Genomic DNA, 13142 nt, shown 5'->3' on the forward strand with positions numbered 1-13142 from the left:
GGAGGTTGCGGTTACAAAGGAAGACAAACATGTCAGCAACTTGAAAAATACAAGGGGATCTACTCAAAACTAAGTTCGCTCGTGGCTTGCCCCCCACCAAGGGTTTTGTCTGACATTTCCACTGAGCATCCTTGTTTTGAGGCGAGCGTCTACCCTCTGCTTGGTCAAAGGCAAGAATGAGACTATCTTTTCAGGTTAATATGGCGGGCGTCAGCAACAGGGAGGAATCCTGCTAAACGAGTTATAGAAGACCTCAACCGACTCACTTTGTAGGCACCGCCACACTTCAGGCACAACCGATAGACTGCATTGGAATGTAGCGGTCAGTCACCAGACCTCTCGGGAGTGTAGGGGAGCATGTGCGCCAGATGTTCCACGTTGTCGGGGCAATAATAATACGCTCTTGAAGTACGGCGGCAACCGAGAATAGAATTGAACGATCGTTGATCTGGCTTGTTTTACTTGGACATCAGCACTGTTACTCTCATGAGTTGCGGCGACTTCACGCCTAAATTCTTTCCACTGGAGGAATTCGCCACGCACCAGCATGCTGCTTCTGCTGCCTTAAAGACACATTCCCCAGCGGTTTTGCTGTAGGTGTAGTATATGGATTCTGGTTACCACTTATCAACAGGGAGAGGAAACTTCTGCTGAGGTGCTAGTATGACAAGGACCATCGAACAGGGGGTAGTAACGTCTGAAACTTGGAAACGGTCCCCCATATTGGGATGTCGCGGCTACCGGAGGGCGGCACTTTGCACAAAGATAAACTGTTTCGTCTTATGCACTTGCAGAAACGTTATGTACAAGTTGCATATTCTTGTGATTCAGCACTCATGCACATGACGAAGGCTCCTAGGCTCTTGACCAGAAATTCTTGATTTGTAGCTCTGCTTGTTTGGTGTACCGAAAGGAATGGGAACTTCTACTGGACCCCAACCCTAACGGAAAGACTTCAGGTAACCCAGTGCTCAAACATCGAGTGGAACACCATTGTTGCTAATTTAAAACTGACCAGCACGACTGGGATACCTGAGCAAACTAAAAAGCTGAATTGCACAACTCGTTGCCTTCATTGAGGCGGCAACGCCGAATGGGCTTGGAGCGAAACTCGTCTGAGCTCTTACGCCACGTTAAAAGGTGCATACTCTATTTCTTCTTTGTAATACACTCACCAGGCCAGTTCGGAAGTTGAAGTCACCTCTGCACAGGGCAGCTCACAGGGACGGCGTAAGGCTGACACACGTAACGCTACGAATCGTCGAGACTCCACACGCATGCAGCGACGGAACCACGGGCGCTTTGAACAAGCGGCACGCACTGCAAAATCCTGTTTTAGGACACACAGTGAATACCCCTGAAGCTTTTGATTTTCGTTCCCGCATCATTATTCGTGACTTCTACAAAATCTAGGTGAACGCTGCATACGCCGTGGACATTTAAAAGCGGGAACGAATGCTGCCTGGTGCCGGTTTTCCCGCGCATGCGTGGTGACAGCTGCTTCGTATTGAACAACAGAAACAAAGGCAATTTCGACGAATCGGAACAATCGTGAAACTGTGCCTCGAGCTCTTTTTTATGCAAAAGGCTTTCTTTGTGTCAAAGACTGGCTCTGAACTTCGCATATGGGGAGGGAACTTCCTGCTTGGCGGCGGCGGACCAGTGTCAGAGCGATACTGAAACGGTCTCTATTGGTTGATTGTTGTTGAATCTTACGGCATTTCGCCAGATAACCTTTTTCGTTTTCTTCAAATCGCTGCAGGAAGTGGCAGTAGGACAAAGCCATCAAAGTGTCAAGACACTGCAAGCAACGCACTTGCAGACTTGTGGCGAGCAGTGATTCTCAAGGCGGTGACACTTAAACTCCAAGACTGTCTGGTAATCTCATTTTTCCATGTATTTAAATTCACAGCACTTCGTGCGGAGCTTTTCTTCTTGCTTTGGGCGTCTTCTAGAGCTTTATCCGTCACAATGCTGCCGGTTCAAGGGCAGACGAGTCTGTTGGCGAACACTGGGGAAGAGAGACTGAAGCGGACATTGTACGTCGGAGGCTTGGCCGAGCAGGTTGAGGAGGAGGTGCTTCGGGCAGCCTTTTTACCATTCGGCGACATTAAACAGCTGGAAATTCCAAAGGACAAAACCACAGGTCAGATCGCGGATTCAGCGCTTCTCTGGAAAACGTACCGAGTCCGAGTCCGTAACAGAGGACCTGATGGATAGACAATGTGTCTTGTTAGACTAATTCCTTCGTTGCCCATGTATCGCCGGTGTCTTCACCGCTGGAGCTGCAAAACACTGACGGGAAATGCGATTCGTTGAGTCAAGTGGGAAACAACGAAGTGGACCGGTTCGCTTCACCACTGATTACGGTCTTCCTGTTTTGTAAAGAAGCTGTACCAGGGTGTGTGGAGGGAGTTGACGATGACAAACACACACTGGAACTCGAACGCGTTGCCCATGTTTCAAACAAACGCATGTTGCCAAGGAAGTGGGTTCTGATTGATCGAGTTTATCGTTTCGTCCGTGATATCAACGTGTTGCCAACGCGTGCGTCACGAGGGCTGTGGCGTTTCTCAACACAGAATTGCGGAGACGACGAAACGTAATTATGTTACGCGAACTGGGCACTAGATTTCAAGGGGTGTTGCTTTTGCGTGACGTGGCAGGCCTTCACCGGGGCTTCGGGTTTGTCGAATTCGAGGAGGAAGACGATGCCAAGGAGGCGATGGAAAACATGGACAACGCTGAGCTGTACGGTCGTACGCTTCGGGTTAACTTATCTCGCTCTGGAGGCTTCGCTCCGGGATCTCGAAATAAAGCGAGTAAGCCACCAGCTTTTCATAGCAGGACCAGCTTCCCTGGTTCGGCGCGGTTGGGCATAGTATGCACGTTACGTGGTGCTAATGCACGCTCGCAGTGCTGTTTCGGGTTACTCTGTAGCGTTCAACTCGCCCCGGCTAGGTTCTGGATTCCCTTGGCTGTCCACATCACTGTGCGGCAGTAAATAGTTTTGCATGCACATCATGCCACAAGTCGCTCGTCTACAGGAACCATATTGCAACATCGTGAAGACACATGCATGGGACTCCCCAGAGCGAAACTGACATGTGCAAAACGCGCTCGTCTCCGTCTGCGTGTGTGCGCCAGTCTGGAGCGATGACTTTTTCTTTCGCCAAGAGATGAAGAAGAAAGGCATGGACATTAGTGAAGATATGGTAAGTTCCCGGACACACGGTGGAGCATCCGTCCAGGACGATGGCATGCGTTCCATCCTGATAATCATTTTTCATCCTTGCACTCGGCCACCCAGAACATGAAGCTTGACACTGAAGAGCAGTTCAGTTACTTTATGTACTGTTGAACATAGCAGATTCAGATGAGGTGTTGAGTCAGTGCTTCACCGTCAGGAACCTTCGCCGTAACTGATAGTAACTTGAGGAATCGTACCGGCTCCTGTTGATTCGAGTGTTCTTGTTTTTGTCATGCTGGTCGTTTATTGGGCGTGGCCTGAACGCCTGCTGGTGTATGTCTCTCTTGCTGGATGTTCTGGTTAAAGCCAAAAAAGTGTTTCATGCATGCTTCAGTAACTGGTGAGTTGGCTTCGTCGAAGCCACATGGGTTTCTTTTTCCACTCCAGCGCCCTGCGTTGGGCAGCGAAACTAACCTCGAGTCCAACCCTGTATTCGTTTTTCTTAATTAGGGTTAGTTTGGATGTTGTGTATTCACCAATCTAAGATCGTTGTGTCCCTGTGTAGAAAATTTCATAATGCTCGTCAAGTTTCGAGACCTTCAGCGGTCGAATGCACTGTCTCCTGCTGCTTTTTCTTTTCAGGGCGACGTAGCGGAGCCCGCTGCCCCAGAGAAACAATGAGAACGCGGCGTCGCCGTGTAGCCACTTCTTTATCCTAGCTGGGATGTGAAGAGACTCCAATTTCTCAGATAAACTGTGAGGTTTTCTTCTGTCAACCGCTGGCGCGGAGGGAATCCTCCATTTCAAGTCGGCTTTTCTCTTGCTCTCATCTGCCGTCACTGGGTTTCTTTTGTCATTACCTGATTCTGATCTTGCGAGATGCGCATCCTGTATTACTGAGCCTCGGATGGGCACGTCTGGAATCCTTGTGGAAATCCGTCTAGCATCGCTCGTTCTCTACTGTGTTACGCAAATCACTTTCCAGCTCGAATGTTTTTGAAAGCTGCTTCTGACCCTTCCCGAACTCTCATGTTGAGCAGCTCCAGTCTCGATTATTCTTCGTCACGCAGGTACTGTAAGACAACACAAGTTGGGTGAATCGTCTGAAAGAGGTACAACTGTACACGCACTCGTGTCTGTAAACCTTTACCTTAAGAAATACAAAAAAAAACAAACTGCTGGGTTCACGTCGGAGCCTGTGTGAGGATTTTATGTGGAAGTCACACGAACAAATAACGGTGCCCATCAATAAAAGGCAGCAGGGGAAAACGCGAAACGAAGAAAACCCGCGTTTTTACAATCTTTGGCGGAAAGATCACTGGAGGCAAAAACTTTTACTCTTCCTTGTTTCCACTTCCAGGCACCTCTGTTTTTGGTTTGGGAAGCCAGCCGGACCCGTCTCTGAAAGAAACAAAGCAAGCAGCGAGGCAGGCACGAAACAGCAGCGGTCGACAAGGTCTCTTGCTGTGTCGTTATCGTCGTGTGCTTGCATTTCACGCCCACGCTAATATAAATATATAAAACATATGTATGGATATATGCATATGTGCATGCCTGTAGTGGGGGCCAAGCTCTCGCTTTAAGCAAAGCCTTTAGAAAGGTGCCAGCGACTAATCATTGCCACCTGAGACTTCGTAGGACCACCCGCACTGACACTTCTTGGTCACACTCTCCTCACAAGAATATATATCTTACATCTGCCGCTAACGTACATAGGCGCTGTAGTGTGCCACTTGAGGACAAAATGAATAAACTGAAGTCTGTGTGGAGAAACGCGGGCATTTCCTCTAATACTGAATGTGTCTATCTTGCAGCCGCCGTAAGCCGAGAAACCAATGTCAACAAAGACAGTCTGCCGAAAACTCAGTCACAATCAGGGCCCCGAAAAAGAAGGCTCCACTGTGCCGCGTAACTCGAAGCTTTGAAGAGCGGTAACATGTAATTGTGAACTTTGGTTCCCCGTAACTACACAACAACCTTGGGACTTCGCGACTGTCCTTACAAGTCAGTGATGTACTTGTTGTAGTATTTTCTCTGCCTGCGATTGATGCGGCTGAGTCCGAGTGCTTCGCGCTCTTGCGCAACTTCTTCCCAGCGTTTGTTCATCGCCTGCGCGATGAAAGAAAAGGAAACACTCTGCGACGGTCGATCAGGAAAAGAGCAGAAAGCTCGACGAGTCAAATACAAGCGTGCCTCGCGTCTGCTATCGTTTCTAGGCCTTGCACAGACTGCTATGTTTAGGTCCAAAACCTGGCGTCTCCGGAGTGTTGACACATCGGTTTCTGCCGGTGAACGGCGTTCTGGTCAAGGTTCACGCATCGCAGAGGCAACGACCCACAAATAAATCAGAAGTGGAGGCAGAGCTGCACTTCCTCTCTCACAAATCAGTTGCCACTCGTTCCCGACTCACCTCTGGTTCTTCGTATTTCTTGACGCACTTCTGCACGGCCTCCGCGTAGCGTCGGCAGGCGATGAAGGTGAAAGTGCGGTCACACATGCAGTCATAGTATTCGTCGAGCTCTGGCCTAAGAATCACATGCAGCGTAAAGTACGTCAAACACTCGAAATTCTAAATCCCAGAAGGGATTCCAGCACGCAGCGTGAGAAGTTACGCAGACAGAACACTGAACGTCACCCCGAAAGAAACTAGTGCGAGATGGCGAGAGAGAACGACGCGTCCTTGCTGCTCTACTTACAAGTCTTCAACACACCGTTAGCCACGTAGCAAAAAGGTATCACATTTTTAGACTGGGTGGTGCTGAAATCAAACCAAATATTCCACTAAAAAATCGAAGTTACACGGTAGATTTGTCTTAGTGGCAAGACAGAGCGCTGGGCGTTTTTCGTTCTGGCAGGATCCGGTCGACTAGGAAAGGCGCTTTACACATTCTCTCTTGGGGTTGTGCATCGAGAAACATGGAGAGACAGTGAAGAGACAGGACAGTTTGCACTGAACGTCCAACGGCGTTTTCACTCGCATCCAGACCTTGACTGCTTGGTCTTTTCACCGCACGAAGAGTGATTTTCAAGGGTGCAGAACAACTTTTCTGGCGCACATCGCTGGCGGATAAACCGTGCACTCCTTAACCAGCTGTTCCTCTGGCGAGCGGACAGTGATTTCAACGAGGTGTACCTGCATTTGTCGCGGATTTCTTTTCCAATCTGTTTGCGAATGGCGTCGTTTTCCTTCTTCTCGTAGTGCGTTGCCTGCTTGGCCTCGAAATACTCGATGCGGCGGCGCGTACTCTGGTGAATGTCGTCAGGATGCAGCACAGTGCCTGGGATCCACGAACCTTCTTTGGGGCTTGGAGAAGGCGGGGCTGACGAGGAGTCCGCGCTTGACTTCACAGCATCCGAGTGAGGGAAGCGCCCCGGCTCTTCACGAGACGCACCATTGAAGGCTGGCATCTCGAGACCAGGATACGAACTCTTTTTGACGGAGACGCGTTACCGTGGAAAAATGTTTGGATGAGCGACAAAAGAGATGCTTTAGAGTTTACCATGCGAGACGGGACAGACGGGAGTAACTTCGACTACTGGAGAAAACCATAGCCCCTCATCAGCCGCAAGGGCAACTTCTGACACAACGCATGTTTATACACAAGCGTATACAAATAGGCCGACTCGAAAGTCCACAGGTTTACATACGCCTGTAGAAAAGCATACATACGAACAAACAGCGACCGCAGATCGACGGAAAGGAACTACTGGCACCGTAGTGGAAGAACCGCCAGAATTTTCTTTTGTTGCACTGCGAAGTTCTCTGTTGATCGTTGGCCTTCGGCCATGGTTAACAAAAGTGGCCACAGCTGCGAAAAAGCAACTCCTCTAGCTGCTTTGTCGAATAGATGCACTGCAAGCCTTTTTGAAAACTCTCACCAAGAGATTTGCATGCACGCCCGCCGACAGCGCGAAAAACGGAAATCGGACGAGGAATCGCCAGGCATCAATTTCTTTGAAAACGCACGTCGGGTTTCGTCTCTGCAGATCACCACATATCATCGCGCGCTAAAAACATGGGGTTTTGCAGTGTTTTGTGTTGCGGATGGATAAAACGTCAAATTGCCTCTTCTCGTCTCTGCCGCTGCGTTGTTTCTGCTTTGGCCTCCTAGCTGTTGTTTTCTCGTCTGTCTGCAACTCTGGTCACATTCGCCTTTTCGAACTCTAGAAAATCGTCTCCATATTTGATTGAGTCTCGCGCTTTCCGCCCGTCTCGCAACCCTTAACATTTCGTTTCTTCGGGTGAATATTCGGGACTGGCCAGCAGGAAAAAGTGACTCAAGCAAGCTGGTTCGCGCATGTCTTTTCCCTCCTCTTTCGCAAAATCTGTGCTCGGTTTGTATCTCCGAAAGAACTGCACAGCGATGAACTGTCAACTTTCGAGCATCGCTTGGGATGTCGTCGGCCCTCCACTGACGGTAGCGCGCACTCGCTGTGCCGGTTTACCGAAGTCGGTGTCGGGGCTGAGTAACTGGAATTCGGGGCAACAGAGGAGGCTGTCTCTCGGAAGGAAGGCACTCCACTCTTCGAACCGTCGTTCCCCCGCAAATCCACTTTTGGGACAAATACGACCGCAGCCACCCTGCATTGTTACCGGCGCGCCGGTGGGAGGGTACTCGCCCCTGCTTACCCGGCGGTTTCTGGGGAACTTGGCAGCTCGTAACCTAGGCACGAACTTCGTTTCTAGAAGTGGCGCCACCCTTCTCTTTCTGGCAACTCCGACTCGGCTGAACGGAACTGTCGCGGCGGCTTCGCAGCCAACAAACGCAGGTACGGTGGCAGAGTGTGACGCATCACTCCCAGAAGTTTGTTCCCTCACGCCGCGGCCTACCCAAGGACTGTAATCTTTACGCCACAGGCTCCAGCTGTCGTTTTCCCGAATGAGTGGCTACCAGATTGAGAGGTGGCAGTGACCGTGAGCAACTGAGCTGTAAATCGTTACACTGTCTTTGTAACGCGACGTGCTGACATGTGCCCATTGATTTTCTGACATCAACCCCCTTATTTCCGTCGCTGCGAGTCGAATGTACTACTGGATTTTCGTAGATTGATACACTCAGCAAGTGTGGCGTTTTTGGCCACAAGTAGCTCGACCAGACTTCACAAGGAGTGAGCTGTCTGGTATCACGGCTGAAGGACCTTTGCGATGGAGTCTTGGAAGACTTTCGTTTCTGTGGTACAACGTCGTCCTTCCTGACCGCGGTTTCTTGGTGGACTCATTCCATAAGGTTTTGTTGAACTGAACTTTTTTCTGTGTCTCCGTCCGCGTTTGTGTTTCTCACAGCCGACCGCCCTACCACCTCCTCGGCCGAAGAAGAGGTAGGTTTCCGATATTCTTATTCTTGAAAATAAGGGATTTGCGTGTAGGCGCACTCGTTTTTATGGTTTCTTAGCTGGTCCTTTGATGCGCAGAACACGCTGTCAATTTCGTGCGTATGTGTGGCCTGACTTTTTTCAGGACTTGAAAAAAAAGTTGGACGACCTCGTGAAATCCACCCCCGTTGTGCTGTTCATGAAAGGCTCTCCAAAGGCACCGATGTGTGGGTTTTCGGCACGGGCAGTTGGGATACTGAACTCTCTCGACGTTGACGAATACACCTTCGTTAACATTCTGCAGTACCCTGATGTACGCGCACTTGCAAAAAAGCACTTCAGCTGGCCCACCTACCCACTTTTAATCGTGGGCGGGGAAGTCGTCGGCGGGGTGGATATCATGGATGAACTTAACAAAACAGGAGAACTGGGAGAGATGATCAGACAAGCTGTCAAGGGGTCCGAATGTGCGGCTGTTCAACCTGCGGGAGGTCACTCTAAACCCTAAGACACCTGCTTTGTCTTTCAGCTTTACCGCACTCAATCACAACTGTCTCCAGGCCATCTTCACGTGAAAACGCGGTGCCGGACGCTTATGCTTCGGGAATCTTGTGTCGAGCGTTATATTTGATTGGCCTGACAGTCACAGGAAAGGCAGCTGAGTCAAGCGGACCCACGCGATTCATCGAATTAAATTACATGCTCCACCGCTTTTACAAGCCACCGTCAATTCCTTTGAGTTTCACCCTTGGGAGCGTACTGCTCAGGCGGGGCTGCCAGTTTTTCTGCTGAGATGAAGGCGCCGTGGCAAAGTCCAGAAGTGAGGACGAACTTCCTGCCAAGGGAGAGGCGGCGTCCTTTGAAACTTGACTGCGCGGAGAGTAGCAGAAATGGAGTTTCACTTTCTGTATGTTGACTCCTCTTGGTCGCTGGCGCTTCGTGTGCGTTACTGGGATTTCCCAGAGGGGGAACAAAACCGGCGCTTCGGTGCTGTTCTCTAGGTCCGCAAGGTCTGTGACATGGAATTACCTAATACAGCACGTGAAGGTGTAAGGGATAACATTCCAGTGCTTGTCGACACGAGTAAGCACAGAGTTTAGTCATGGCGGCAGAGGCTATCTCGTGTGCGGCCAGGAATAATGCGCTGGAGGCTGTACACCCTCAAGGACGGCGCTACTGTTGCGGGACAGGGGCTGGTAGGAAGGAACGAGTCCTGTTGAAACAGTGCCTTGTTTCCAAGGAACACTGCCGTTGCACTAAATACATGAACAGTCTACCTGGCATAGGCCGGCTATGGGGAGAACCCATTCGTTTGATGCATAACCTCCAAAATGCACCGGTGTTGCTCTCGTGGGGATCCGTTGACACAAAAATGACGGGAAGGTAGTTGTTTCTCTTCGCCAGGACCGAAGGCTGTGCCACTACTACGAGAGAGCAAACTGAATGTTTTTCGGACTATCACAGGGCACCACAAATTGTTGGAGACAGTGAAACTCCAAGTTTGGTTTCGTAACGCATCTTGAACAAAGATAGGGGAAGAGGGTTCCAGTTAAAGAAGCGTCTTATGCAGTGACAGAAAAAGAAGTGCTGCGACATGGATCGCTCCCAATTTCTTGCTCAGCTGCACATGCAGCTTTCCTCGTGAATGCATTTGAAGCAGTGTTTCGTTACAGAAAAAGCGATGATAGTACTACTCACCCTTTTGCCCCCTTTTCTTCATGGGTAATCGCAAGATATTTTTGCTCTGCAGATGTGTTCTGCGCAGGACAGACCAGGTGAAAACCGGTCATCAGGCGGCACAGAACACATATGTGTCTTTGCCCAGGGTTGAATACAGTACTATAAATGCTACAGAACTTTTTCGTCGAGTACTACAAAGAGCACTTCTTAGGGGAGGCCATGACAAATTCTGTTCCTGTATTTGACGCCGCGTTACAAGGCGTATGCGCTGGCTGCCTCTGTGTACACGCCGTCCTCCTTACAGCCAGACCTATGTCAATCTACGGCTTTTTGGTGATAGATTCCCGAGAGGAGGTATAGGCAGACAAAGACGCATTAGACGAAGGTCTCTAGTAATTCGTGGAAGCAACGGAGTTGCCCGCTCTTCCTGTGCAGTGTTCGGAACAAGCAGAGTCACTTTTGGGTGACACTCGTGAACAGTGGTGCAAGACATCGTTCTTTTGCAGGCTTTTTTTAGTTTTTGCACCATTATTCCGCTATCCAAATCTGTTCCTCCGACAAACTTCCTCTGTGATGTCCCAGTAGGCCAAGCCCAACCTCGACGTGTGCAGAGGTAGTCGGCTGTTGAAGCTCCCCCATCCCACTAGAGCGGCAGGATAACTGTTTTACCGTTTTTTCGACACGGATCCCCGTTTCTTTCAAAAAGACACATGGACAACCGACACAGAACCAGAAGTCAGGAATACGCCCGTGGTTTACATCCGATATCAACCTCGCGCATGCCTCGTTTGCCGCTGCCTCCGCGGCAGACGCTTTTTTCCACAACACCTTGACCGGAAACTTTTCTACCCGCATACTCCCTCCTTTCTCAGACGCTGTCGTGGCGGCATCGGCTGCTTGGTTTGTCTTTGGTACCTTCGAAATCTAAGTGAACTCGGGCGTATTGCCAGCATTCATGAAAGGAAATTGAATGCAACTGTTGCACGAGGGCGCTTTGGGGAAAATAGTGTTTTCTTTCCAAGAGTTCCCTCGCATGCTGTTTTCACGCAGACAAGCAATTCGCCGCAACGTTGTCGTCCTCGTCTGAATTCTTTTCCGTTACACCCCAAAATGAATTCTTTGCTTTAGTTGCCACATTCCTGAAGATTCAGACGTTATCGCAGGAGTTCGGGGTTTTTCTCTCGTATCGGTTCTTGAGGCGGCTCTCCACGCTGCAGTCTGTCGTTCGTGTCACCGAAGTGAATGGCAAGATCTTCAAGGTTTCACTAGGGGTTCTCTGCTCCCTGCTGCGACGATGGCAGCGCCAAACTCCTTCGCCTTTTCTGCTGACCAGCAGCGAGCTGCTTGGCAGGCCAACCAGACGCCGTCCGCTCTGCATCCGTCGGCTGCAACGTCATATCCGCAACAAAATGCGTTTGGGCAACCGCAGCAGCTGCGCCCTCGTCACATTCACAACTCTTCTGGAATTTCACCACAGGGAATGCCAGTGGAAGGCGCTGGAAGCCAGCCGGTGGCAGCGCGTCCGCATCATGTCGGGGAGGGAGCGGTGGGAGCTCCAGCAGTGTGGAGTTCTCCGTTTGGGGGAGCTTCGCAGGCTGCCGCTGGGTCAGACGGGATTCCTCAGAACACCGGCCGCATGCCTCAGCAACTGGGGCAGATGGTGTCTCAGCAAAACGAAGGCAGGGGTTCTGCTCCCGACGGGAGTACGGACGTTCAGAAGGCCATGATGCATATGATGCTCAACACCGTCGCTGACAACTTGTCGACCCAGGCGGCTTCGCAGGTGTCTCAGCTTCAGAAGTGGTTTCCGTCCGCGATCGCGGTCCTGCGGCCGTACTTCAGTGTCAGTCAGACACGCGTCCGGCAACGCCTCCTTCAGCTCCTCTTTCCCTTTCTCTCGCTCTGGCGATCCGCCCCGGCCGTGGAGGGGCGGGCGCTGTCGACCAAAGACATCGGCGGCGACGGCTCTCACGTCGCTTTAAACGCTCTGCCTCGCGACCTATACACGCCACTCATGGCGCTAGTGACGTACGTGCTTCTCTACGCCTTGACAAGAGGCGCAGCGAACGATTTCCGGCCCGAACTTCTCGGCAGCACGGCCTCCGTCGCCCTGCTTCTCCTTGTCGCCGAAGTCGTGGTTGCAAAAGTCGCCTTCTACGTCTCCGGAGCCGGAGGCGTATGCACACTCGACCTTTTCTCCTTCTGCGGCTACAAGTACGTGCACCTGGCCCTCCTCATCGCTTTTCGCCTCTTCCTCAATACGCTGGCCAGCTTGGAAGGCGCTCCCGGCGTCCAGGGAAATGCATCGGGCGCTCTCAGCCCGACAGGCCTAAGCTTCGATGACTCAGCACAGATTCCGGAAGTTGCCAACGCTGCTGGAGCACCCTCCAGTTCCCAAAACTCGTTGAGTTCTTCCGCAGCATCTGGCGACCGGCCGTCCGCAAGCGGTGCGGGACTGATAAACAGTGGAGGCCTTACGGGGCTTTTTACCGTTGCCTATGTGTACCTGTTTGCGTGTGCGGCGGCGGAACTTATCGTCCTTTTGAGGGGTGCGACGACACGCTGCTTTCAGGAAAGTGAGGCAGCAAGTGGCTGGCAAGTTAGTCGGGACGCGAGTTGCCAGGCGGGACCAAAGTCTGTCATTTTTGCTCTAGCACTGCTTCAGGTGCCTCTCTGCTGGCTCCTGACGCCGTCCTTTTCTGTCGCGAAGTCAACCTAAGCTCGCGAGGCGAGACAAAGCCGCCACGCTCCCTTTTTCAAATGCTGTACCCATGTGGACGTTCAACGTACGAGACAGTCTTGAACTGTCCGTGCGGTTTGCTGCTGTCGTCAGGGCTAAAGAACTGGAACTAACAGCGTGTCCGTGTCCCACGGTAGGGAGGAGAGCAGTGAATAGCGGCAAAGGAAGCTCAGTTCCGATTTTAACAATTCAACTAGACATAGAAACGCTTCTGTGGCC

At 51.2% G+C, this 13142-nt stretch overlaps 4 protein-coding genes across 4 annotated transcripts; 3 read left to right on the forward strand and 1 right to left on the reverse strand.

The window, feature by feature from the left end:
• Positions 1-1322: 1322 nt before the first annotated feature.
• Positions 1323-4343, forward strand: TGME49_268750 (peptidyl-prolyl cis-trans isomerase E, putative). Its single transcript, XM_018781517.1, has 5 exons — positions 1323-2146; positions 2667-2822; positions 3148-3215; positions 3833-3946; positions 4261-4343. Exons 1-4 carry the CDS (start codon positions 1972-1974, stop codon positions 3869-3871), a joined length of 438 nt encoding a protein of 145 aa, XP_018636553.1. The 5' UTR covers positions 1323-1971; the 3' UTR covers positions 3872-3946; positions 4261-4343.
• On the reverse strand, positions 4268-7047 carry TGME49_268740 (hypothetical protein). The gene is made up of 4 exons (XM_002365526.2): positions 6324-7047; positions 5601-5715; positions 5193-5299; positions 4268-4591 (listed from the first exon to the last, which is right to left on the reverse strand). Exons 1-4 carry the CDS (start codon positions 6596-6598, stop codon positions 4525-4527), a joined length of 564 nt encoding a protein of 187 aa, XP_002365567.1. The 5' UTR covers positions 6599-7047; the 3' UTR covers positions 4268-4524.
• An 88-nt stretch (positions 7048-7135) lies between these two features.
• Positions 7136-9229, forward strand: TGME49_268730 (glutaredoxin-related protein). The gene is made up of 3 exons (XM_018781516.1): positions 7136-7960; positions 8475-8509; positions 8649-9229. The coding sequence occupies exons 1-3, from the start codon at positions 7489-7491 to the stop codon at positions 9009-9011; spliced, it is 870 nt and encodes a 289-aa protein (XP_018636552.1). The 5' UTR covers positions 7136-7488; the 3' UTR covers positions 9012-9229.
• Positions 9230-11117: 1888 nt separating this feature from the next.
• TGME49_268720 (Hrf1 family protein) lies at positions 11118-12959 on the forward strand. Its single transcript, XM_002365524.1, has one exon. The coding sequence runs from the start codon at positions 11478-11480 to the stop codon at positions 12900-12902; it is 1425 nt and encodes a 474-aa protein (XP_002365565.1). The 5' UTR covers positions 11118-11477; the 3' UTR covers positions 12903-12959.
• Positions 12960-13142: the final 183 nt, after the last annotated feature.

This window comes from Toxoplasma gondii, chromosome VIII, assembly GCF_000006565.2.
Source record: "Toxoplasma gondii ME49 chromosome VIII, whole genome shotgun sequence".
Taxonomy (NCBI): domain Eukaryota; phylum Apicomplexa; class Conoidasida; order Eucoccidiorida; family Sarcocystidae; genus Toxoplasma; species Toxoplasma gondii.